The 26,324-nt window shown below is 28.3% G+C and overlaps 5 protein-coding genes across 10 annotated transcripts; 3 read left to right on the top strand and 2 right to left on the bottom strand.

The window, feature by feature from the left end:
- The first annotated feature begins 461 nt into the window (after window positions 1-461).
- LOC134834497 (protein CLP1 homolog) lies at window positions 462-1,912 on the top strand. The gene is made up of 2 exons (XM_063849204.1): window positions 462-784; window positions 843-1,912. The coding sequence occupies exons 1-2, from the start codon at window positions 530-532 to the stop codon at window positions 1,851-1,853; spliced, it is 1,266 nt and encodes a 421-aa protein (XP_063705274.1). The 5' UTR covers window positions 462-529; the 3' UTR covers window positions 1,854-1,912.
- Window positions 1,868-8,600, bottom strand: LOC134834488 (ATP-dependent RNA helicase ddx24). The gene is made up of 4 exons (XM_063849192.1): window positions 7,373-8,600; window positions 3,448-4,023; window positions 3,204-3,387; window positions 1,868-2,169 (listed from the first exon to the last, which is right to left on the bottom strand). The coding sequence occupies exons 1-4, from the start codon at window positions 8,559-8,561 to the stop codon at window positions 1,923-1,925; spliced, it is 2,196 nt and encodes a 731-aa protein (XP_063705262.1). The 5' UTR covers window positions 8,562-8,600; the 3' UTR covers window positions 1,868-1,922.
- A 50-nt stretch (window positions 8,601-8,650) lies between these two features.
- On the top strand, window positions 8,651-10,917 carry LOC134838239 (DNA polymerase interacting tetratricopeptide repeat-containing, protein of 47 kDa). Its single transcript, XM_063853725.1, has 3 exons — window positions 8,651-9,194; window positions 9,936-10,674; window positions 10,736-10,917. The coding sequence occupies exons 1-3, from the start codon at window positions 8,725-8,727 to the stop codon at window positions 10,751-10,753; spliced, it is 1,227 nt and encodes a 408-aa protein (XP_063709795.1). The 5' UTR covers window positions 8,651-8,724; the 3' UTR covers window positions 10,754-10,917.
- Window positions 10,689-12,410, bottom strand: LOC134838241 ((E3-independent) E2 ubiquitin-conjugating enzyme-like). Of its 6 annotated transcripts, none has more exons than XM_063853727.1 (2): window positions 11,377-12,410; window positions 10,689-10,829 (listed from the first exon to the last, which is right to left on the bottom strand). In XM_063853727.1, exon 1 carries the CDS (start codon window positions 12,355-12,357, stop codon window positions 11,380-11,382), a length of 978 nt encoding a protein of 325 aa, XP_063709797.1. In that variant the 5' UTR covers window positions 12,358-12,410; the 3' UTR covers window positions 10,689-10,829; window positions 11,377-11,379. The 6 variants fall into 6 exon arrangements, 5 of the variants coding, with proteins under 5 accessions (XP_063709797.1, XP_063709801.1, XP_063709799.1 ...); XM_063853731.1 differs by having other exon boundaries at window positions 10,691-10,813; XM_063853729.1 differs by having other exon boundaries at window positions 10,695-10,937.
- Window positions 12,411-13,959: 1,549 nt separating this feature from the next.
- Window positions 13,960-18,606, top strand: LOC134838337 (transcription termination factor 2-like). The gene is made up of 3 exons (XM_063853847.1): window positions 13,960-15,415; window positions 16,480-17,178; window positions 17,847-18,606. The coding sequence occupies exons 1-3, from the start codon at window positions 14,159-14,161 to the stop codon at window positions 18,525-18,527; spliced, it is 2,637 nt and encodes an 878-aa protein (XP_063709917.1). The 5' UTR covers window positions 13,960-14,158; the 3' UTR covers window positions 18,528-18,606.
- Window positions 18,607-26,324: the final 7,718 nt, after the last annotated feature.

Raw genomic sequence — 26,324 nt, 5'->3', positions numbered from 1 at the left:
GTTCGACACCCATTCAACAGAACAACACTTGTCGAAAAGAAGATTCGCCAAAATCTGCAAAATTGCCCGCGAATATGACCTGTCGAACGGGGCCGTACAGCAGCATATTGCCCGTGCGTTAATTCGCAAATTAAACGCACAAAAAAGTACGGGCAAACTTTTAAAGGAGATTAAAACAAGAAAATTCATTTTTAAATGTACAAAACATTATACATATTTATAACAAAAAAAAAAAAATGAAATTCAAATGTTTAAAAAAAAAACTTAACATACTCGTAACATACTAAACATATTTTAAAATAAATTGTAACACTAAAATTAAAATTTTTCTTCTCTTCATTACTTAATTTTCAATTTTGCGCCAATTCATGGGATGTTTTGGAAAAATTCGGTCAACTCAAGAATATTTTCGAACGTGCCTCAGTTCGGCGGTAATTCACTTTTTACATCACTACTTTAAAAAATTCAAAACAAAAACCGGCTCTTAATTTTTTTTTTTTCATAAAATTAAGCAAAAACCTCAAAAACAATGTCAGAAGAAGATCAAAAAGAGTACACGTTGGAAGTTGACAATGAACTCCGTTTCGAGATAGAGACAAAAAACAAATCTTGCACTGTAACCCTCGCTTCGGGGATGGCAGAATTATTCGGAACTGAAATGGTCAAAGGAAAATCTTACGAATTCACGGATGGAGCGAAAGTTGCCATTTTCAGCTATCACGGATGCAAACTTCAGCTCAAAGGGTACACGGATGTGTGTTATATTGCCAAAGAAACGCCCATGGTTCGAATTTTTCAATGAATTTTCATCAAATTATGAAATTAATTCAAATTTTTTGTAGATTCAATACTTGAATTGTCACGCCGCTTTGGAGCAACTTCGAGTCAAAGCTGAGGAAAAGAACAAACGAGGGCCTGTCGTGTTAATTTGCGGTCCAACAGACGTTGGAAAGTCAACTTTGTGCAGAATTTTTCTCAATTACGCCGTTCGCAATGGACGACGACCACTTTTTGTCGATTTGGATGTCGGGCAAGGAAGTATCGCCATTCCCGGGACAATTGGAGCTCTTTTAATCGAACGTCCTGCGGCAATAGAAGAAAATTTTTCGCAACAAGCACCTGTTGTTTATCATTTTGGACATAAATCGCCGGGAGATAATCAAGCGTTGTACGAAATTTTGGTAAAAAGATTGGCGGAAGTCACTCAGCTGCGTTTGGAAAGCGATAAAAAGGCAAATTATTCGGGAATGATCATCAATACTTGCGGATGGGTCAAAGGCGGAGGATATAAAGCCTTGTTACATGCGGCAAATGCCTTCGAATGTGATGCCGTTTTCGTTTTAGATCAAGAAAGGCTCTATAATGAGCTACTTCGGGACTTGGGAAAAGACAAACAAGTCGTTTATTTGCCCAAAAGCGGAGGCGTTGTCGAAAGATCGCGTGAAGGACGAACTGAAGCACGTGATCGACGAATTCGAGAATATTTCTATGGCACAGTAAAAGCTCCTTTGTATCCCCATTCGTTCGACGTGAAATGGTCTGAGATGAAAGTCGTCAAAATTGGCGCTCCAGCGTTGCCTGACAGTTGCATGCCGCTCGGAATGAAGGCAGAAGATAACATGACGAAGATCGTGCAAGTTCAACCCGGCACGAATCTCTTGCATCACGTGCTGGCTGTGAGTTTTGCCGAATCAACGGAAGACGAAGTCATTACGAGTAACGCTGCGGGATTTATTTGTGTCACGGATGTCGATACGGATCGTCAAACTTGCACAATTCTCTCGCCCGAACAACGTCCGTTGCCTAATACGCTGCTTTTGTTGTCAGAAATTCAATTTATGGACAGTCATTAAGATAAATTTTGACTAAAATATGAAGAAATGTACAAATTTTATTAAAAATTAAAGAAAAATTTAACAAATTTAGGCGCGATTTTTCCTTTTTCGGTTCTTTTTCCATTCTTTGTGCTCGGCGACGGATTGTTTGATGACAGAAACAGCTGAATCGTTGTCAGTTGCCTTTGGTTTTGTGCCCGGCAAAACGCTCGTGGGGTATTTTGTGGTATTCATGAAGAGAGGATTCGCTAAAAGTTGAGCCAATTTGAGGGATTTGTCACGTAAAGATGTTTTTTTCTTGTTGCGTTCTTGTTTTTTGTAGTCCTCGTCGTCGCTGAAATGAAAAAAAGTTTTAGAATTAATGAATTTTTTTTTTTTAATTTAAAAAAATTTTTGGACTTTGAGTCTTTAATTGAAGGGTCAATGTGATAAATCGCACATAATTTCAATTTTTCATACAAAAAAACATTCATATGTGCGATTTATCACATTAGCCCTTCAATTGTGGACAGAAAAAAAACTTACAAAGAGAAAATTTGAGATTTAAAAAAAAATATTAAAAATTAAAAAATATCAGAAAATGAATATTTTTTATACAAAATGGAAAAAATTTAAAAAATTAAAATTTAAAGAAAAATTTTCTATGAAATTTTTTTGATGAAAAAAAAATTAAAAAATCGAAAATTGTGAAAATTTCAAAAATAAAAAATTTTAAATCAAAAAAATTAGAAAATTAATTTTTTTTTTATAGAAAATTCAAAAAATTAAAATTAAAAAAAAAATTCAAGAAAAATTTTCTAAAAGATTTTTTTTAAAGAAGATTTAGATTTTGAGTCTTTAAAAATTTTTAAAAAAATATTTAAAATTAAAAAAAAAAATTAATAGAAAATGAAAAAAAAGTGAAGAAAATTTAAAAATTAAAAAAAAGAAAATGAAAATTTTTAATAGAAAATGGAAAAAATTTAAGATATTTTTTTATGAAAAAATTCATTTAAGAAAAATTTTTAAAAGTTAATTTTACAAAAAAATCAAAAAGAAAAAAAATTAAAAAAAAATAAATAAATATAAAAAATAAATTTTGAAGAAAATTTTTCCAGAAATTGACAAATATCAAAGAACAATATTCTAAAAGATATATATTTAAAAAAAAATATAAATAAATAATTATTTAAAAAATTAAAAAAAAAATCAAAAGAAATCAAGAAAAAAAATAAAAAAATATTTTGAAGAAAAAATTTTTAGATATTAAAAATTATCAAGAAAAATTAAAATTTTAAAGCATGAAAATTTAAAAAAAATTATAATTTTTTTTAAATTTCATTTTTAAAATGAAAAATTTCATTTAAAAAAAGTTTTTTAGTAACTTACGAATCTTTATCTGAACTATCAGAACCAAGTTCAGCCTCTTTCGCTGCTGTTTCCAACCAATTATCTTCCGTCGCGACTCTTCGAAGTTGCAAATCGATCATTTCTACTTCTCTCGCGAGCACAACTCTCTCACGTGCCATACTAACAAATTTCGATACCGTTGGGAAAAGCGGCAAATCTTCAGCTAAAATATATTTTTTGATTAAAATCCTTGAAATTCTTTAAAAAATTGCTCAAAACTTACTTCTACCCAAATCCTGATAAAGTTTCGTGTAATATTTAACTTCGCTTGGATCCATCATGAGCACGGCAAGACCTTCGTTATTCGCACGAGCTGTTCTTCCCGAACGATGCACGTAATTTTCCGTCGTTCGTGGGACTTGATAATGAATTACGTGTTGCACAAGCGGAATATCCAAACCACGAGCAGCTACATCAGTCGCAATGAGTAAACCGAGCGGATTATTTTTGAATCTGTCGATGTTTTTCAAGCGTTGTTTCTGTATCATGCTTCCGTGTAAACCGAACGGATTGCAATTCAGGTAACTCAAGAGAGAAACGAGACGTTTTACGCATTCGATCGAGTTACAGAAGACAATTGTGCGTCCCGGATGTTTTTGGAGGAAGTAATAGAGGTAAAAGTCTTTTTCGTTCGTTTGACAGAGAATTCGACTTTCGGTGAGGGATTTTGCTGTTCCCGTACTTGATGAAATATCGACGATTTTCGGGTCTGTTAATCCGAAAGCTTGGATAAGTTGTTGGAGTTTTTGTCCTGGAGTTGTTTTCAAAGGTTTGTTTCCTCCTGAATGACGAGCTCGTTCTAAAAAGAAAATAAAAAAAAAAAAATTTTGAAATACTTTTTCATACAAAATGACAAAATTTCATACAAAATGACATCAAAGTAAACAGCTTTATTTCTGTAACGTTTTTACCGATTTTGATGATTGAGGTGTCGTTGGAAAGGTATTGAAAAGACGAACAAAATTGTCAAACAAACATTTTTTGGTCACTGATGATTATTTTAGTTGTTTTTTATAAAGTTAAAATGATTTTTTAGCAGTTTTGAGTTATAAAATGATTAAAAATGATAAATTAGAGCCCTCTGACAAATTTTTATCCATTTGGAGCAAGATTTGACAAAAATTGCTTTGACACAGTTTTTGATTTAGTTTTTGTCTTGATTTAGTTTTCAAAACCAAAACTATGTCAAAGAAAAAAAATTTTTTCAGTTTCAATTTTTTGGCAGTTTTGAGTTATAAAATGATTAAAAATGATAAATTAGAGCCCTCTGACAAATTTTTATCCATTTGGAGCAAGATTTGTCAAAAATTGCTTTGACACAGTTTTTGACACAGTTTTTTTGCTCTTGATTTAGTTTTCAAAACAAAACTATGTCAAAGAAAAAAATTTTTTTCAGTTTCAATTTTTTGGCAGTTTTGAGTTATAAAATGATTAAAAATGATAAATTAGAGCCCTCTGACAAATTTTTATCCATTTGGAGCAAGATTTGTCAAAAATTGCTTTGACACAGTTTTTGACACAGTTTTTGACAAAGTTTTAGCTCGTGATTTTGAGTTTTAGAGGAAAAATATCGGAAATCAGGCGTTACTCTTTTGCTTATGGCTCAAAAACCTTTTCAGTGTTGCATTTTTTTTGCAGTCTTGATTTAAATTAGAGCCCTCTTTTTTATCCATTTGGAGCAAGATTTGTCAAAAATTGCTTTGATTTTTTTGTTTTTTTTTTTCAGTTTCAAAAGTTTTGAGTTAAAAAATGATTAAAAATGATAAATTAGAGCCCTCTGACAAATTTTTATCCATTTGGAGCAAGATTTGACAAAAATTGCTTTGACACAGTTTTTGACACAGTTTTTTTGCTCTTGATTTAGTTTTCAAAACAAAACTGTGTCAAAGAAAAAAAATTTTTTCAGTTTCAATTTTTTGGCAGTTTTGAGTTATAAAATGATTAAAAATGATAAATTAGAGCCCTAAATTTTTATCCATTTGGAGCAAGATTTGAGCCACAGTTCTGACAAGTTTTTATCCATTTGGAGCAAGATTTGTCAAAAATTGCTTTGACACAGTTTTTGACACAGTTTTTCGATTTAGTTTTGCTCTTGATTTAGTTTTCAAAACAAAACTATGTCAAAGAAAAAAATTTTTTCAGTTTCAATTTTTTTGCAGTTTTGAGTTATAAAATTTCAAAACAAAACTATGTCAAAGAAAAATTTTTTTTTTCAGTTTCAATTTTTTGGCAGTTTTGAGTTATAAAAATGATTAAAAATGATAAATTAGAGCCCTCTGACAAATTTTTATCCATTTGGAGCAAGATTTGACAAAAATTGCTTTGACACAGTTTTTGACACAGTTTTTTTGCTCTTGATTTAGTTTTTAAAACAAAACTATGTCAAAGAAAAAAATTTTTTTCAGTTTCAATTTTTTGGCAGTTTTGAGTTATAAAATGATTAAAAATGATAAATTAGAGCCCTCTGACAAATTTTTATCCATTTGGAGCAAGATTTGACAAAAATTGCTTTGACACAGTTTTTGACACAGTTTTTTTGCTCTTGATTTAGTTTTCAAAACAAAACTATGTCAAAGAAAAAAATTTTTTTCAGTTTCAATTTTTTGGCAGTTTTGAGTTATAAAATGATTAAAAATGATAAATTAGAGCCCTCTGACAAATTTTTATCCATTTGGAGCAAGATTTGACAAAAATTGCTTTGACACAGTTTTTGACACAGTTTTTTTGCTCTTGATTTAGTTTTCAAAACAAAACTATGTCAAAGAAAAAAAATTTTTTCAGTTTCAATTTTTTGGCAGTTTTGAGTTATAAAATGATTAAAAATGATAAATTAGAGCCCTCTGACAAATTTTTATCCATTTGGAGCAAGATTTGACAAAAATTGCTTTGACACAGTTTTTGACACAGTTTTTTTGCAAAACTTGATTTAGGCAGTTTTGAGTTAAAAAAAAACTGATGTCAAAGAAAAAAAAAATTTTTTTTTTGACAGTTTCAATTTTTTGGCAGTTTTGAGTTATAAAATGATTAAAAATGATAAATTAGAGCCCTCTGACAAATTTTTATCCATTTGGAGCAAGATTTGACAAAAATTGCTTTGACACAGTTTTTGACACAGTTTTTTTTTGCTCTTGATTTAGTTTTCAAAACAAAAATATGTCAAAGAAAAAAATTTTTTTTTCAGTTTCAATTTTTTGGCAGTTTTGAGTTATAAAATGATTAAAAATGATAAATTAGAGCCCTCTGACAAATTTTTATCCATTTGGAGCAAGATTTGACAAAAATTGCTTTGACACAGTTTTTGACACAGTTTTTTTGCTCTTGATTTAGTTTTCAGTTCAAAAAATGTTTCATTTTTTTGGCAAGTTAAAAATGATGAAAATTAGAGCCCTCTGACAAATTTTTATCCATTTGGAGCAAGATTTGACAAAAATTGCTTTGACACAGTTTTTGACACAGTTTTTTTGCTCTTGATTTAGTTTTCAAAACAAAACTATGTCAAAGAAAAAAAATTTTTTCAGTTTCAATTTTTTGGCAGTTTTGAGTTATAAAATGATTAAAAATGATAAATTAGAGCCCTCTGACAAATGCTCTTGATTTAGTTTTTAAAACAAAACTGTGTCAAAGAAAAAAAATTTTTTCAGTTTCAATTTTTTGGCAGTTTTGAGTTATAAAATGATTAAAAATGATAAATTAGAGCCCTCTGACAAATTTTTATCCATTTGGAGCAAGATTTGACAAAAATTGCTTTGACACAGTTTTTGACACAGTTTTTTTGCTCTTGATTTAGTTTTTAAAACAAAACTATGTCAAAGAAAAAATTTTTTTCAGTTTCAATTTTTTGGCAGTTTTGAGTTATAAAATGATTAAAAATGATAAATTAAAGCCCTCTGATAAATTTTTATCCATTTGGAGCAAGATTTGACAAAAATTGCTTTGACACAGTTTTTGACACAGTTTTTTTGCTCTTGATTTAGTTTTTAAACCAAAACTATGTCAAAGAAAAAAAAATTTTTCAGTTTCAATTTTTTGGCAGTTTTGAGATATAAAATGATTAAAAATGATAAAAAAGAAAAAAAATAATAAACATTTAAATAAAATAAATAAATTTGAAGGAAATAAAAAAAATCTTCAAATTTCTTTTCACTCACTCAATACATAATCCGGCAAATCATGAACCATCGTAAGTGTCGCAGAAAAAATAAAATTTCGTCTTCCTTTTTTCTTCGCCGCATCAGCATTTATGACTTCCAACAATTTATGCATCTCCTCAAAATGCCCTTTTTCAACCATTCGATCTGTCTCATCAACAACAAAGTACTTCAAACTGTCCATTTTCGCCAAATGTTCATCTCCTTCCTCATACAGCTCCCATAATCGACCCGGCGTGGCGATAATTATCTCGGGACATTGCTTCAAGACACGTTTTTGCTTGGGAACTGCCATTCCTCCGAAAATTGAAGCAACTTTGATGTCTGTATATTTTGCTACATCCTTCAAATGTCCCTGAATTTGACTTGCAAGTTCACGAGTTGGCGTTAAAATGACAGCATAAAGCGGTTTTTCATCATTTTCTGATTGCTTCTGCTTGTGACGAATGATTCCTTCGATAATTGGGATGCCAAAAGCGAGAGTTTTGCCACTTCCTGTCTCTGCGGCGCCCAAAATGTCGCGTTTTCCGAAGATTGCGGGAGGAATTGAGAGAGTTTGGATCTCTGTGGGCAGCGTGAAGCCTTTGTCGTTGAGTGCTTTGATGATTTCTTCCGAAGAAACGCCGAGTTCTTTCCAATTTTGAGCGAGAGATTTGTCGACGGAGGTTTCGTCGTTGCCTGAATCGCTTTCTACGGGGTTTTCTTCTGTTTCTGACTCTTCTTCGTCGTCACTTGAGTCTTTTGGAGGTTTCAACAGCACAAATTTTCCTGCTTTTTCCTCTTTTTTCGACTTTTTATCATTTTCTTTGGATTTTTTCTTCTCTTCCTTCTTTCGTTTCTTCTTGGAAGGCACTTCAGTGTCAGAATCTTGAAATCCAAAGTCTTCTTCGTCCTCAAATTCCTTCAAAATATCATCGTCAGACTCATTTCCCGAGTCTTTTTGACTCTTTTTCTGCTTATTTTTGCCTTCATCCTTCTTTCGCAAGTCCAAAGCATCCACAGTTCGCAAATTCAAGTCATCTTTTTGCAGTTTTGTCTTCTTCACGAGTCTCCTGTCGTAGTTTTCGAGCACTTCCAAACTACTGAATCCCGAAAAATCTGCATTATCGTGTGTAAAAACTTGTCCTTCCATCTTCACACGTTCCCATTTTTTGTTTTTCGCCTTTTCATTGAACTTTTTGTTGCCCATTTTGATTAAAATTTAATTTCAACTTGCTGATTTTCAATTCAAAACACTGCCATGTGATTCGGAGCTGTCAAATAAACGTCAAAGTTTGTTTTGGTTTTCAAGAAAAAAAAAATTCTTCAAGTTTTTCGAGGAAAAAGTCGAAAAATAATAAAATTACGACAAAATGAGTGATAATACTCCCGTTGAAAGTCTCGCAACAGACGCTCCAGCGAAGAAACAAACGATGACGGATGAAGAACGTTTGGAATTGGCAGCGAAATTGGATCGCGAGCTTGATGAATTCATTGCGGGACTCGAAAAACGCCGATATACCGATGGATGGCCCGAAGACAAATGGCAAGAAGAGATGGATAAACATCCGTTTTTCATGAAAAAGGCTCCGGAGCCGGGAGATGAGCTTCATCCGTTGTACGAGGGCATGCAAAAGCTGAAATATGATCCGGAAGAGAACACGGCGGAAGAGTTGGCTCAAAGTTACAAGGAAGACGGCACGTTTTATATGAAACACAAAAAATTTCGCATGGCAATTTACGGATATTCGGAAGGCTTGAAGCAAAAGTGCAATAATGACTTGTTGAATGCTCAACTTTACAACAATCGAAGTGCTGCGAATTATTTTTTGAGGAATTATCGGTAAGAATTTTTTTAAATATTTTTTTCATATGATTTTTGATAAAAAAAAAAATAAATAATTTTTTAATTAAATTTAAATTTTTAATATTTATAACAAAATTAATTATAAAATATTTTATTAAAATTTGAAAAATTAAAATTTGAGATCTGAAAAAAATAAAATGTTTATTTAATTTTTTTTTTCATATTTTTTTTAATTTTAATTATATAATTATTTTTTTAATTTTCATAAAAAATTTAAATAAATTATTATTATAATTATTTTTTTTTTTTAATTTTTTAAGAAAATTTTTCTTCATTTTTTTTATTTATTTTTTTATAAATAATCTTTTTTATTAAAAAAATTTATTTTAAAATAATTTAAAAACAATTTTTACTTAAATTTTTATTAATTTAAATTTTAAAAAAATTTTAATAATTGTTTTTATTTAATTTTTTAAAAAATTTTAAAAAAATAAATAAATTTTTTAAAATTAATTTTCTATTATTGAATCCATTTTAAAAAAATTATAAAATATTTTTTAAAAATTAAAAAAAAAATTCTAATGATTTTTTCATTAAAATTGAAATAAATTTTTATTTTAATTTAGGTATTTATTTTTTTAAAGGAATTTTTACTTAATTTTATTTTTTAAAATTAAAATAAATTAATTTAATTATTTGTTTTCAATATTTTTTAAATTATTATTTTTTTTTTGATTTTTTTAATATTTTTTTTAATAAAAAAATTTTTTTTTTCAGTTCCTCCCTCAACGACGCCATCAAAGCCCTCGAACTCAAGCCAGATTACATCAAAGCCAAACTCCGTGCTGCCCAATGCTGTTTAGAGCTTGAACGCTATGACGAGTGCATCCGCTACTGCGAAGAACTTCTCGTCCTTGATCCAATAAATGGCACTGTAACTGATATCGTCGTCGAAGCATCCAACCGCAAACTCCTTAAAAACCGAAATTCTCGACGACGTCAAGCTTTGGAGAAGAAAAAAGACGACAAACTCAAAGCTCTTCTCACGGAACTCTCAAAACGTTCAATTACCTTCTGTGAAGCAAACTCCGTCGACGATTTAGAAGAAAAAGATTTAATTCCCCTTTTACCCCCGTTGGAAGATCACATGGTTTCCATAAGCGAAGAAGATGGATCTCTCGAATGGCCCTTGGCTTTTTGCTATCCGGAATACGAAATTATGGATTTCCAACAAAAAGTGTCAGAAAATGCGACGATATTCGATTGTTTAGTTGCTTTATTTGAAGATTTCAAGTTGGGACATCCAGGGCAGTACAAAGCTGACACAGTGAATGTTTATCACGACAACAAAAAATTCGGAGGAACACACAAATTGGATGTCGATAAGACAATAAAGGACATTTTGAATGAGAAAAATTTCGCAGTTCAACAGGGAACGCTCGTTTTTTACGTTTTAGTCAAAGATTCCGACGAAGAAAGGGAATTTTTGAAGTTAGAAAGGAAACCTTTTGAGAAAGTAAGTAACTTTTTATTGGTAATTTAGGAATTTTCAGTATTTTTTTTGTTTTTCTTTACAGTACGCTCCTGTGTTTTGATTCAACAATCCATTCATTCAATTTGATTCGATATAAAAATAACTTATTACTAACTTTGCACTGTAATAAATTTATGCTACATTTTTTTTTTGGTATATAATACTAAATTCTTTTTTTTTAAGATTGACACAATTATCGAAATTGTTTTAAATTTTTTTTCTATTTTTTTATTTAAGTTTTTTGACTTTTTAAAAATATTTTTGAGTGAAAAAAGATAAAAACTTTATCAAAAATATTTAAATTTTTTAAAATTAAATGAAAAAAAATTAAAATAAAGATTTGAATGAAAAATTTGTAAACGTCAGTTCAAAAAATTGACCGTTAAAATTTTTAAAATATTTTTTTCCATAATTTTTTATTGAAATTAAGCTAAACTTGACTATTTTTCAATCAAAAATAATTTAAAAAAAAAATAAAAAAAAAAAAATTATTTAAAAATTAGTTTTTTTAAAAATATTTTGACAAAAAATTTGTAAATGTCAATTCAAAAAATTGACCGTTGAAAATTTTAAAATTATTTTTTTTGTTTTTTTTTTTAAATTTAATCAAATTTTTACTCAAAAAAATTTTTTTTTATCTTTTGACAAAAATTGTAAAATTCAAAACAATTTTAATAATCGTACCTATTAATTCGCAGTTTTCGGCGGGATTTCGGCTTGTTTTTGCTGCAATCGTGTCACAACTGCTCTGAGAGCTTTCAATTCACTCGCAGCATATGTAAAATCTTCAGTTTTTACCATCGGGAATGGAGCAATTGACGGATTTTCCAAATACATTTCAAACCGATTACAGATTTCTTGTCCTTTCGCCGTATAATGTTCCTCTACTTCTTTCGCAAAGCACATTGGACTTCTTTCAATTTGACGCCACATACTTCCCAACACGAGTCGCATGATATCTCCGTTGTACTTTTGCGATTTTTCAGCAAATTTGGGAATTCCTCGTTTATGATGGTAACCAGGTTCGTTGTAAAAAGGCTCAGCAACGAGAATTAAGCCTTGAATCGACACAAAAAGCTGCAAAAGTGAACTTTTCGCTGCACTCCATGTCTCAACAGTGTCTCCGGGCCATGTTCCCAACAAACTCAAACACACGTAGCCCGTGTCGTACAGATTCGGATTCAATTTCTGCGTCGTGTACGAGAGGAATTTGACCTTGGGCGCGGATTTCGGGTAATCCTGACTCATTTGGATGTCGAAGAAGAAGAGGCAGTCCGCGTATGGGGTGTGTTTGGGACCCTCTATCATACAGGTGGACAAATCGAGGCGATTTTCGAAAAATTTAACGTGGACTCCTTCAGGCAGGTCCCTCAGCATCATCGTTCGCTCGGAAACCATTGCACACGTGAAGACTTTACTGTCGTTCGGCGTGAAATGATGTCGCAAAAACGAGTGATCGGGCGGCGCTTCATCCAAAAATTCGAATAATTTTGAGACATTTTGATTTTCGTCGGTACCCGGAGGTTTTTCACCGCCCGGAGGTTCGTCGTCTTGGAAGTTAAAGTACGAATCGTCATCGAAGCCGAAGCAGTCCTCGTCATCATCCTCTTCGTCTTCCGCCAGATCCGGGTCCTCATTTTCTGATATTTCTCTTTGTTCGCTCATTTTCTGCGTATTTTGCAATTTTTCTGTTTACGCCGAATTGAGACTCTTTTGTTTTGAAATTTGAGTAATGATGTCAAAAGTGATCGAGTATTCGATGGCGTTATCCATTAATGGCGTTGTTCATTAATGGCGTTGAAAGTTTTTTTTAATAAATAAATATTTATAGTTTTTAATTATTTTTTATTTTTAAAAATTAAAATTCACAAAATAAAAAAAAATATTAGAATTTGTCAAAAATATTTTTTTTTTTCATTTTTCTGAATATTTAATTTTATTTAAATAAAGTTTTTAATAAAAAAGCTGATGTCGAATTTTCCAAAAAATATTTTTATTCTTTAATTTCTTTGTTAAATTTTTTTTACTTTTAAAAGTTAAATTTACTGTTTTAATCTCAAATTATTTTACTATTTTCTATATTTTTAAAAAATCAATCTCGAATTGACTTCTTCAGTGGGCTGGTTCCTATAATGAAAAGAAAAAATATAAAATTAAAATTGTGAGTAATAAAACTAAGAAATAAAATAAAATAAAACAAACAAAAATTGCTTACACAGAACGAATTGAGGCAGATCTCCTTTACTTTTGACCGTACTTAATTTGCGAATTAACGCACGGGCAATATTCTGCTGTACGGCCCCGTTTGACAATTCATATTCTCGGGCAATCTTTGAAATTTTCGCGCAGCCACGTTTAGATAAGTGCTGTTCAGAGGAATGCGTATCAAACGCGAGAATACTTCCGTTCGATGCAAATTGGATGTATGCCGCGAGTCCCTTCCCGTAGTTTGACAACAATGTGTGCCGCGAGAAGGTGCCGCGACACGACCTTTCCCATGCAACACTCCTGCCATTCATACGAGCATTTTCTTACTTGTTGCTTAGCTTTCTGATTCTGTAACATGCACTTGTGGAAACGTGCTGGTTCTTCAGCAGGCTCTTGTACGTCCTGAAACGCTTCAAAATTGCTGAAGACAATCCAAATCGCACATACTTTATGGTCTGCGCTTCTTCGGTAGTTGTTGCGTGCACTATGGTATGTTCGATACCGTATATCTAGAAATAGAATAATTAATAATTGAATAAAAAAGGCGAATAAATTTAATGTTTTCATTCAAAACTATAAATAAATTAAATGTTTTAAATAAAAAATTATAAAAAATATAATAAATTATATAAATTTTTATTTTAAAATTCATAAAAAAAATAATTAATTGAATTAAATTCTACTTAATAAAATTATTTATTTCAAATTTTATTTATTTTTATTAATTTTTATTTTATTTTAAAAACTTTATTATATTTTTTAAAATTTATTATTTAAAACATTTAATTTATTTATAGTTTTTAATTATTTTTTATTTTTAAAAATAAAATTAAAATTAAAGATTCAAAAAATAAAAAAAAATATTAGAATTTGTCAAAAATATTTGTTTTCTTTTTTTCTGAACATTTATTTTTAAATTTAATAAAAAAGCTGAAGTCGAATTTTGCAAGAAAAAAAAATTTTTTTTTCCAATTTTCAATATTCACTTTTGACATCATTATTATTTTTTGTCTTATCAGCGCGAACAACGGGAATTTAACCGAATAATTGTGAAATTTTCACAGCAGTCAGTGACAAAAAATTTAAAAATTAAATTTCTGAGGAAAAATCTCGTAATTTTTGACTATTGAATGGTCAAAAACATCAATTAATTGACCTTTTTGTAATTTTTATACGTACTTTTACGTAAAACCTGTTAGTTTTCGCGTGTTTTCGTGTCAATTAATCCCACGTTTTTTTTTTGTTTTGCGTTTTAATCATGGCTGGCTTGGACCTTGCTATGTTATTTGGCGACGATTGCGATCCCGAATGTCTTCCAATGGCATCTTCGGGACTCGAATCTGAGCAAATTGATGAAGAAAGTCAAAGTGTTGAGGCAATGAGTCAATCTGAGGGTCAAAAATCGCCCATTAATGACGTCGTTGATGAAGAATCGGGCTACACAACAGCTACTTTGCATCAGGAAAATGCGGAAAATGAGGCTTCTGGGTCTGAAGAGGACGAAGAAAACGAAGATCTTTCGGAAAATTCTTCAAATGAGGAAAATTCGGATGAAAAGATGAACGATTTTGAGAGTTCTGAAGATGATGAGCCCATTATTGATGGCGATGTTGACTTTGATGACGAGATGGAAGCTGAATCGGGGGGATTTTTGAAGGAATTTCTCTTTTATGCGTCGCCACAGAAGGAAATTGGGGAGAAAAATGCTCAAACATCGACTCCTTTGCGTGATGTTGACGACAAAAAAGCTTTGAATTGGACTCAAAGTACAATTTCTCAAGTTACTTCGGCACAAAAAACGAAGCAACCTCTTCCCGCAGGCTTTCAAGTGATGAAAAAACGTCGAATTAGCGAATCTTCTACCGTTGAAGATGAATTTCCTGTTCCCAATTACAAATCCTCCGAAGTCACAATCGGTTTTAATCGTCATTTGCAGGAACTTGAAGCTCTTTTAGCTGACAACGATGCCTTGCCCGATACAGAAGATGCCAAAGACACCTCCGAAGAAGATCACAAGATGGCGCTTCAAGTCAAAGAAGCTCTCAAAACGGGCTCCGTCGAATCGTGGGAGCGTCTTGTCGATCAACTATCGAAAGTTCGCGGAAGTTACGGCAAAGAAAAAGACGCAGAGTTCTTTCACGATCGTCGTCGAATCTTCAATCGACTCAAAACGACATACGATTCGCTCATGAGTCGTCCAGGACCTGATGAATTGGAGCCAACGCCGCGACGGATGATCAAACAGCTGAAGGAGCATCAACAAAATGCCCTGAAATTCATGCTTTGGCGAGAAACGCAAGATCCGTGCGGAGGTATTTTGGCAGATGACATGGGTTTGGGGAAAACTGTCAGTATTGTTGGGTTGGTAAGAGCAACTTTAGAGCAAGAACCAAAAGGAATGAAATTACCTCCGGGTATAAAGTACATGGGAGGGACTTTAGTTGTTTGTCCGCCTTCGATTACGCAACAATGGGCGGATGAGTTTTCTGAAAGCACAAATGGAGTGTCTGTTTATGTGAGTTTTAATTTTTTCATATTTAAAATTATTAAAGTTATAAAAAAAAATTTTGGTTTTCAAAAAAAAAAAATCTTAAAAATTCTAAAATTAAATAAATTTAGACAGAATTAATCTTAAAAATTAAATAATTCTTTAAAAAAATTATAAAAAAACTTTTAAGAGTTTTTAATTAAAAAAAATAATAATTATTATTTTACGATTCAAAAAAAAATATTAATAATAAATTACGAAAAATGTCAAATAACTTAAAATGTTTTAGGTTTTCAAAATAAAAAAAAAATCTTTAAAATTAAAAAAAAAATTTTAGAAATAGAAATTGAGAAATTTTTAAAAAAATTTTAAAAATATTAAAAATTATTGAAATTCTTTTATTTTTTGAAATGGTAAAAAAATCTTATACCTATTTATTTCTTTAAAAAATTTCAGAAAATTTTTAATTAAAAATAATTAATTAATTTCATTAAAAAAAAAATTAAAAACTATCTAAAAATTTTGATACTTGAAATAAAAACAAACTTTAATTAAAAATTGATTCTTTCAAAAAAAAAAAAATCATATAAAAAATTTATTTAAAAAAAATTAATCAAAGAAAAATTATATTTTTGATTCTACAAAATTAGATTTTCAAAATTTTTTATTTATTTCATATTTTAAATATTTTTATATTTTAAAAAATTTTAAAAAAATTATTTTTTAAGAAATTTTCAAAAATATTTTAAAATTATTGAAAATTTTTATATTTATTACCTAAATTTTAAAAATTAATTCTTTTTTTTTGATTCGAAAATTTGATTCAAAAAAAAATAAATAAATAAAAATTACGAAAAATTTTATGAAAAAATTTGGAATTTAATTTTTTTCATATTTTGTTCTAAATATAAATATTTTAAATATATATTTTTTTTAAATATTATATTTGATTCATAAAGTTATTTATTTTTTTTTAAATATTAAATAAAAAATCAAACTTGAATTATTTTTATTTTTTTTTTAATAAATATTTACAAAAAAATTAAAATAAAAACCTAAAAAATACTTTTTTTTTTACATATTTTTCGTAGGTGCATCATACAGAATCCAAAGTCAAGTCTCCCGATGAATTCTTACGCTATCACGTTGTCATCACGAGCGACACAAAAGTCTCTTATGAAATGAGTGGCGGCAAAAAACTCCTTTTCGGCGTCTATTGGAAGCGAATTGTTGTCGACGAAGCTCATCGTATGCGAAATTACAAAACACAACTCTCAAAATCCATTTGTTGCTTGCACGGCAAACTTCGTTGGATTCTCACGGGAACTCCGATCCACAATCGTGTCGACGACGTTTATCCTTATTTGATCTTTTTGCGATGCGATCCCTTTGACGAGCGCAACATCTTTTTAAAATGGGCGAAAAGTACTTGGGGTCGAGGCGAAGGTCGAATTAACGTCATTTTGAAGTCGTTGATGATCCGTCGCACGAAGGAGGAGTTGAATCTCGTGCCATGCTCGAAAATTATCGAACATTTCGAGTATGAGTTGGATGCGAAGGAATCAGAGTGCTATCAACGTTTGATGAGTGTCTCGACGATGATGATGAAAATCTTCTTGAACAATCGAGCCATGAGACGTCACGAAGAGCCCATTTATCACGATAAAAATCTCTACAAAGTCGCTCAAATCATGAGAAAACGCATGCATGACGTGATGAATTTTCAAAATATCCTCGTTTTGCTCTTGCGTTTGCGGCAAATGTGTGCGCATCCGTGCTTGATTCGATCGGTAAGTTTAATTTTAATTTTAATTTCAATTTTGATTTAAATTTAAATTTTATTTTTATTTTTACTTTAATTTTTATTTTAATTTTAATTTTAATTTTAATTTTAATTTTAATTTTTAATTTTAATTTTAATTTTAATTTTTAATATTTTTAATATTTTTAATATTTTTAATATTTTTAATATTTTTAATATTTTTAATATTTTTAATATTTTTAATATTTTTAATATTTTTAATATTTTTAATATTTTTAATATTTTTAATATTTTTAATATTTTTAATATTTTTAATATTTTTAATATTTTTAATATTTTTAATATTTTTAATATTTTTAATATTTTTAATATTTTTAATATTTTTAATATTTTTAATATTTTTAATATTTTTAATATTTTTAATATTTTTAATATTTTTAATATATTTTAATATTTTTAATATATTTTAATATTTTTAATATTTTTTAATATTTTTAATATATATTTTAATATTTTTAATATTTTTTATTTTTTAATATTTTTAATATTTTAAGAAATTTTTAATATTTTAAAAAATTTTAATATTTAAAAAAAATTAATATTTTTAAATATTTTTAATATTTTTAATTTTTTAATATTTTTTAATATTTTTAATATTTTTAATTTTTTTTTAATATTTTTAAATTTTTTTAACAGATGCTATCTCAAGTAAAGACTCAAACCGAGTCTTTAGATGCCGAAATGGATCAAATTCGTGCCGAAGACGAACATGTAATGAACGCTGTGATCAACGACGCCATTGAAGATCGCGAAATCTTCAACATTAACAACGAAATTTTCAACGATGAACGCCCTAGTACCAAAATCCGCATGCTTTTGCACATTTTGAAAGAACGTTTCATCCCGACAAAAGACAAAGCCCTGATCGTATGCGAATGGACTTCTTACTTGCACATCATTGCCGACTATTTATCGCAACTTTCGCTGAGTTACGTCTTCTACACAGGCGAAACTGACATGCAAGAACGCCCGGAAATCGTAAAACGCTTCAATAGTGACTGCATGAATCCCCGAATTTTGTTGCTCTCGTTAAATTGCGGCGGCGTCGGATTGAATTTGACGAAAGCGAATCACATTTTCTTCATGTGCACGCATTGGAATCCGCAAATTGAGCGACAAGCTGAAGATCGTTGCTATCGAATCGGGCAGGAACGCGATGTGCATATTTACAAGTTTCGCGCCGAGGGATCCATCGAAGAGCGAATTCATCAGTTGCAGGAAAATAAGCTGAAAATGGCGGATAAGATGTTGACGGGAGCCACGGGCAACAATTATCAATTGACTATCAAGGATCTCAAATCCCTTTTTGGATTGTAATTTATTCTCTGACGTACTTAAATTTTTTTCTCAATGATTTTTCCTTTTAATTTGTGTTATTATAATAAAGAGATTTAGATGTAAAAAATTTTTTTAGTCAATTTTGAGTATTTATTAACTTTTAGCTTTGAAACCCATCAAAATTTGGTTGAAAAGTGACTTGAGGAAAAAAGTACGATTTTTGCTCCTCATATGATAAAATCGTTTTTTTTTTATTTAATCAAAAATCGATCAGATATCAATTGAAATCAACTTTAGAATGCATATTTTTTAACTTTTAGCTTTGAAACCCATCAAAATTTGGTTTAAAAGTGACTTGAGGAAAAAAGTACGATTTTTGCTCCTCATATGATAAAATCGTACTTTTTTTATTTCATCAAAAATCGATCAGATATCAATTGAAATCAACTTTAGAAACCCATCATAAAACTTTTTTTTATTTCATCAAAAATCGCTTTGAAATCCATCAAAATTAACTTTTAGGTCAAAATTGAAAAGTGACTTGAGAAAAAAAGTACGATTTTTGCTCCTCATATGATAAAATCGTACTTTTTTTAATTTCATCAAAAATCGATCAGATATCAATGGAAATTAACTTTAGAATGCATATTTATTAACTTTTAGCTTTGAAACCCATCAAAATTTGGTTGAAAAGTGACTTGAGGAAAAAAGTACGATTTTTGTTCCTCATATGATAAAATCGTACTTTTTTTATTTCATCAAAAATCGATCAGATATCAATTGAAATCAACTTTAGAATGCATATTTATTAACTTTTAGCTTTGAAACCCATCAAAATTTGGTTGAAAAGTGACTTGAGGAAAAAAGTACGATTTTTGCTCCTCATATGATAAAATCGTAATTTTTTTTTATTTCATCAAAAATCGATCAGATATCAATTGAAATCAACTTTAGAATGCATATTTATTAACTTTTAGCTTTGAAACCCATCAAAATTTGGTTGAAAAGTGACTTGAGGAAAAAAGTACGATTTTTGCTCCTCATATGATAAAATCGTACTATTTTTATTTCTTCAAAAATCGATCAGATATCAATTGAAATCAACTTTAGAATGCATATTTATTAACTTTTAGCTTTGAAACCCATCAAAATTTGGTTGAAAAGTGACTTGAGGAAAAAAGTACGATTTTTGCTCCTCATATGATAAAATCGTACTTTTTTTATTTCTTCAAAAATCGATCAGATATCAATTGAAATCAACTTTAGAATGCATATTTATTAACTTTTAGCTTTGAAACCCATCAAAATTTGGTTGAAAAGTGACTTGAGGAAAAAAGTACGATTTTTGCTCCTCATATGATAAAATCGTACTTTTTTTATTTCTTCAAAATAAAATTGAAATCAACTTTAGAATGCATATTTATTAACTTTTAGCTTTGAAACCCATCAAAATTTGGTTGAAAAGTGACTTGAGGAAAAAAGTACGATTTTTGCTCCTCATATGATAAAATCGTACTTTTTTTATTTCTTCAAAAATCGATCAGATATCAATTGAAATCAACTTTAGAATGCATATTTATTAACTTTTAGCTTTGAAACCCATCAAAATTTGGTTGAAAAGTGACTTGAGGAAAAAAGTACGATTTTTGCTCCTCATATGATAAAATCGTACTTTTTTTATTTCTTCAAAAATCGATCAGATATCAATTGAAATCAACTTTAGAATGCATATTTATTAACTTTTAGCTTTGAAACCCATCAAAATTTGGTTGAAAAGTGACTTGAGGAAAAAAGTACGATTTTTGCTCCTCATATGATAAAATCGTACTTTTTTTATTTCTTCAAAAATCGATCAGATATCAATTGAAATCAACTTTAGAATGCATATTTATTAACTTTTAGCTTTGAAACCCATCAAAATTTGGTTGAAAAGTGACTTGAGGAAAAAAGTACGATTTTTGCTCCTCATATGATAAAATCGTACTTTTTTTATTTCTTCAAAAATCGATCAGATATCAATTGAAATCAACTTTAGAATGCATATTTATTAACTTTTAGCTTTGAAACCCATCAAAATTTGGTTGAAAAGTGACTTGAGGAAAAAAGTACGATTTTTGCTCCTCATATGATAAAATCGTACTTTTTTTATTTCTTCAAAAATCGATCAGATATCAATTGAAATCAACTTTAGAATGCATATTTATTAACTTTTAGCTTTGAAACCCATCAAAATTTGGTTGAAAAGTGACTTGAGGAAAAAAGTACGATTTTTGCTCCTCATATGATAAAATCGTACTTTTTTTATTTCTTCAAAAATCGATCAGATATCAATTGAAATCAACTTTAGAATGCATATTTATTAACTTTTAGCTTTGAAACCCATCAAAATTTGGTTGAAAAGTGACTTAAGAAAAAACAACGATTTTTGCTCCTCATATGATAAAATCGTACTTTTTTTATTTCTTCAAAAATCGATCAGATATCAATTGAAATCAACTTTAGAATGCATATTTATTAACCTTTAGCTTTGAAACCCATCAAAATTTGGTTGAAAAGTGACTTGAGGAAAAAAGTACGATTTTTGCTCCTCATATGATAAAATCGTACTTTTTTTATTTCTTCAAAAATCGATCAGATATCAATTGAAATCAACTTTAGAATGCATATTTATTAACTTTTAGCTTTGAAATCCATCAAATATGGGTTGAAAAGTGACTTGAGAAAAAACAACGGTTTTTGCTCCTTATATGATAAAATCGTACTTTTTTTATTTCATCAAAAATCGATCAGATATCAATTGAAATCAACTTTAGAATGCATATTTATTAACTTTTAGCTTTGAAATCCATCAAAATTTGGTTGAAAAGTGACTTGAGGAAAAAAGTACGATTTTTGCTCCTCATATGATAAAATCGTACTTTTTTTATTTCTTCAAAAATCGATCAGATATCAATTGAAATCAACTTTAGAATGCATATTTATTAACTTTTAGCTTTGAAACCCATCAAAATTTGAAAAGTGACTTGAAAAAAACAACGTGCTCCTTGATACGATTTTTGCTCCTCATATGATAAAATCGTACTTTTTTTATTTCTTCAAAAATCGATCAGATATCAATTGAAATCAACTTTAGAATGCATATTTATTAACTTTTAGCTTTGAAACCCATCAAAATTTGGTTGAAAAGTGACTTGAGAAAAAACAACGGTTTTTGCTCCTCATATGATAAAATCGTACTTTTTTTATTTCTTCAAAAATCGATCAGATATCAATTGAAATCAACTTTAGAATGCATATTTATTAACTTTTAGCTTTGAAATCCATCAAAATTTGGTTGAAAAGTGACTTGAGGAAAAAAGTACGATTTTTGCTCCTCATATGATAAAATCGTACTTTTTTTATTTCTTCAAAAATCGATCAGATATCAATTGAAATCAACTTTAGAATGCATATTTATTAACCTTTAGCTTTGAAACCCATCAAAATTTGGTTGAAAAGTGACTTGAGAAAAAACAACGGTTTTTGCTCCTTATATGATAAAATCGTACTTTTTTTATTTCTTCAAAAATCGATCAGATATCAATTGAAATCAACTTTAGAATGCATATTTATTAACTTTTAGCTTTGAAATCCATCAAAATTTGGTTGAAAAGTGACTTGAGTACTTTTTTTAAAAAAATCGATCAGACGAAATTTTTGCTCCTTTAGCTTTGAAACCCATCATATGATAAAATCGTTTTTTTTTATTTCTTCAAAAATCGATCAGATATCAATTGAAATCAACTTTAGAATGCATATTTATTAACTTTTAGCTTTGAAATCCATCAAAATTTGGTTGAAAAGTGACTTGAGGAAAAAAGTACGATTTTTGCTCCTCATATGATAAAATCGTACTTTTTTTATTTCTTCAAAAATCGATCAGATATCAATTGAAATCAACTTTAGAATGCATATTTATTAACTTTTAGCTTTGAAACCCATCAATTGTTGAAAAGTGTTGAAAAGTACGATTTTTGCATATGATAAAATCGTACTTTTTTTATTTCTTCAAAAATCGATCAGATATCAATTGAAATCAACTTTAGAATGCATATTTATTAACTTTTAGCTTTGAAACCCATCAAAATTTGGTTGAAAAGTGACTTAAGGAAAAAAGTACGATTTCTGCTCCTCATATGATAAAATCGTACTTTTTTTATTTCTTCAAAAATCGATCAGATATCAATTGAAATCAACTTTAGAATGCATATTTATTAACTTTTAGCTTTGAAACCCATCAAAATTTGGTTGAAAAGTGACTTGAGGAAAAAAGTACGATTTTTGCTCCTCATATGATAAAATCGTACTTTTTTTTATTTCTTCAAAAATCGATGAGATATCAATTGAAATCAACTTTAGAATGCATATTTATTAACTTTTAGCTTTGAAACCCATCAAAATTTGGTTGAAAAGTGACTTGAGGAAAAAAGTACGATTTTTGCTCCTCATATGATAAAATCGTACTTTTTTTATTTCTTCAAAAATCGATCAGATATCAATTGAAATCAACTTTAGAATGCATATTTATTAACTTTTAGCTTTGAAATCCATCAAAATTTGGTTGAAAAGTGACTTGAGGAAAAAAGTACGATTTTTGCTCCTCATATGATAAAATCGTACTTTTTTTATTTCTTCAAAAATCGATCAGATATCAATTGAAATCAACTTTAGAATGCATATTTATTAACTTTTAGCTTTGAAATCCATCAAAATTTGGTTGAAAAGTGACTTGAGGAAAAAAGTACGATTTTTGCTCCTCATATGATAAAATCGTTGTTTTTTTATTTCTTCAAAAATCGATCAGATATCAATTGAAATCAACTTTAGAATGCATATTTATTAACTTTTAGCTTTGAAACCCATCAAAATTTGGTTGAAAAGTGACTTGAGGAAAAAAGTACGATTTTTGCTCCTCATATGATAAAATCGTACTTTTTTTATTTCTTCAAAAATCGATCAGATATCAATTGAAATCAACTTTAGAATGCATATTTATTAACTTTTAGCTTTGAAATCCATCAAAATTTGGTTGAAAAGTGACTTGAGGAAAAAAGTACGATTTTTGCTCCTCATATGATAAAATCGTAATTTTTTTTATTTCATCAAAAATCGATCAGATATCAATGGAAATCAACTTTAGAATGCATATTTATTAACTTTTAGCTTTGAAATCCATCAAATATGGGTTGAAAAGTGACTTGAGAAAAAACAACGGTTTTTGCTCCTTATATGATAAAATCGTTGTTTTTTTATTTCTTCAAAAATCGATCAGATATCAATTGAAATCAACTTTAGAATGCATATTTATTAACTTTTAGCTTTGAAATCCATCAAAATTTGGTTGAAAAGTGACTTGAGGAAAAAAGTACGATTTTTGCTCCTCATATGATAAAATCGTACTTTTTTTATTTCTTCAAAAATCGATCAGATATGCATGGAAATTATCTTTAGAATGTAAAGTTATTTAATTTTAGCTTTCAAATTCATCAAAAATGGGTTGAAAATTGACTTGAGAAAAAACAACGGTTTTTGCTCCTCATATGATAAAATCGTTGTTTTTTTATTTCATCAAAAATCGACCTGATATCAATGGAAATCAACTTTAGAATGCATAATTATTAACTTTTAGCTTTGAAATCCATCAAAAGTTGGTTGAAAATTGACTTTTTTTGCTCCTTATATGATAAAATCATCGATCAGATATCATTTATTAACTTTTAGCTTTGAAATCCATCAAAATTTGGTTGAAAAGTGACTTGAGGAAAAAAGTACGATTTTTGCTCCTCATATGATAAAATCGTACTTTTTTTATTTCTTCAAAAATCGATCAGATATCAATTGAAATCAACTTTAGAATGCATATTTATTAACTTTTAGCTTTGAAATCCATCAAAATTTGGTTGAAAAGTGACTTGAGGAAAAAAGTACGATTTTTGCTCCTCATATGATAAAATCGTACTTTTTTTATTTCTTCAAAAATCGATCAGATATCAATTGAAATCAACTTTAGAATGCATATTTATTAACTTTTAGCTTTGAAATCCATCAAAATTTGGTTGAAAAGTGACTTGAGGAAAAAAGTACGATTTTTGCTCCTCATATGATAAAATCGTACTTTTTTTATTTCTTCAAAAATCGATCAGATATCAATTGAAATCAACTTTAGAATGCATATTTATTAACTTTTAGCTTTAAAACCCATCAAAAGTTGGTTGAAAATTTTTTTTTTTTTAAAAAAAAAGAAAAAATCAAGAAAAAAATCAAAATTCTTAACAATTTTAAAATTAATTATTAACTTTTTTTTAAACTTACCTTCTTTCATCAAAAATTCTCAAAAAATGAAAAAAAAAATTTTTTTTGAAGCATATACAAGATTACTTTATTTTAGATTTCATATATTTATATATAGATACTTTTCATATAATAATAATAATCATCTCTCTACTTTTTACTTTTTTTTCTTCTTTATATGTATTTTTAATTTTACTCCTAATAAAGTTGTATAGTTAGCAGCAATCTAATTATTTCTTGTTTTTTTTAGCAACTTTTGTGTTAGTACGGAATTTTGTTTGGAGGTGAAAGGCTTTAATATTTAATCTTGATACAAATCTTGTTACTTCATACAATAATTAATTACTTTCAAAAAAGCAAAAGAACTAAAAATAAATGGACGTGAAAAAATTGTGTACGAAAAATTTTCTGTGTTTGAATTTTTACTTTTTTGTTTTACTTAAACATAGTGCAAAAATATATGTTTTATACTCTAAAACAGCTACAATATTTTTTTTTTGTTTAGTAACATTTAGCTGCTCTTCTACGTACTAAATCTTACATTTCTCTTAATTTTATTTTTTTAAAAACTAAATTTTTAATATTAATAAAAAAAAATTATAAATTTATAAAAAATGCTTTTTTCATATTTGAAATTATTAATTATATATTTTTTAAGCAAATAATAATTTTTAATTTTAAGCAGAAAAGTACGAAAAAGATATACAGAAAAAAAATAAAAAAAATAATAGATAGATAAATTAGTAAATATATTAAGATTATAGAATATAAAAGTACGTTTAAAAGTAGATTCGTCAGTTTTTCATAAAGTAATAATAATTATAATACATTATACATAAAAATTAAACATCATATATTTTTTTGTTATATATGATATATAATATATATATTGAAGCTTAAATATAAAAGATAAAAATATAAAAAAAAACAAACATATCTTACGCAACAAAAATATTTTTTTTTAATTATTCAGTTTTCGATTGTTGTAAAAAAAATTAACGAAAAAAAAAGTTTTAATATATAGTTATTTTATATAAGCTTAGGTGACAATTTTGACATGACTCACGTTAAAACTTTTATAATATTATTTTTTTCTATTTCTTTATAAATAATTTCTCTTCTTTAACTCCGGTATTTTTTTTTTTAATATAACATACAAAGCACTTTTTCGGTGTTGTGTGGGACAATTTTGAATATATCTTTAATTAAAAGGGTTTTCTATATCTTTCAAGCTATTATATATATATAATTTGAGTTTATATATATTTTTCTTATTTTAAATTATTTTTTTTTTCTTAAAAACACTGAAAGCTCAATTCTTCCTATATAATGCAGTACAGATTTTATTTTAGCTACAATTTTTCTATTTTTTCTATATTTTTTAATGGAATAGAAAATGTCCGTTTTTTAAAAGATTTTAAGACAAAAACGTTAAATATTATTTTTTTTTTTATTTAAATGCTTCCTTTGTGTGTGTAACTTTTAAAATTGGAGAATGTATAAAGT

The sequence above is a fragment of the Culicoides brevitarsis genome, chromosome 1, assembly GCF_036172545.1.
Source record: "Culicoides brevitarsis isolate CSIRO-B50_1 chromosome 1, AGI_CSIRO_Cbre_v1, whole genome shotgun sequence".
Classification (NCBI taxonomy): Eukaryota; Metazoa; Arthropoda; class Insecta; order Diptera; family Ceratopogonidae; genus Culicoides; species Culicoides brevitarsis.
This window is presented reverse-complemented; position numbering and strand designations above follow the sequence as displayed.

Coding starts and splice junctions, on each gene's coding strand:
- LOC134834497 (XM_063849204.1), top strand. CDS start 530: ATGTCAGAAGAAGATCAAAAAGAGTACACGTTGGAAGTTGACAATGAA. Junction 785..842: donor TTGCCAAAGAAACGCCCATG/GTTCGAATTTTT, acceptor AATTTTTTGTAG/ATTCAATACTTGAATTGTCA.
- LOC134834488 (XM_063849192.1), bottom strand. CDS start 8,561: ATGGGCAACAAAAAGTTCAATGAAAAGGCGAAAAACAAAAAATGGGAA. Junction 4,024..7,372: donor TTTGCCGGATTATGTATTGA/GTGAGTGAAAAG, acceptor TTTTCTTTTTAG/AACGAGCTCGTCATTCAGGA. Junction 2,170..3,203: donor GATAGTTCAGATAAAGATTC/GTAAGTTACTAA, acceptor TTTTCATTTCAG/CGACGACGAGGACTACAAAA.
- LOC134838239 (XM_063853725.1), top strand. CDS start 8,725: ATGAGTGATAATACTCCCGTTGAAAGTCTCGCAACAGACGCTCCAGCG. Junction 9,195..9,935: donor TATTTTTTGAGGAATTATCG/GTAAGAATTTTT, acceptor TTTTTTTTTCAG/TTCCTCCCTCAACGACGCCA.
- LOC134838241 (XM_063853727.1), bottom strand. CDS start 12,357: ATGAGCGAACAAAGAGAAATATCAGAAAATGAGGACCCGGATCTGGCG.
- LOC134838337 (XM_063853847.1), top strand. CDS start 14,159: ATGGCTGGCTTGGACCTTGCTATGTTATTTGGCGACGATTGCGATCCC. Junction 15,416..16,479: donor CAAATGGAGTGTCTGTTTAT/GTGAGTTTTAAT, acceptor TATTTTTCGTAG/GTGCATCATACAGAATCCAA. Junction 17,179..17,846: donor ATCCGTGCTTGATTCGATCG/GTAAGTTTAATT, acceptor TTTTTTTAACAG/ATGCTATCTCAAGTAAAGAC.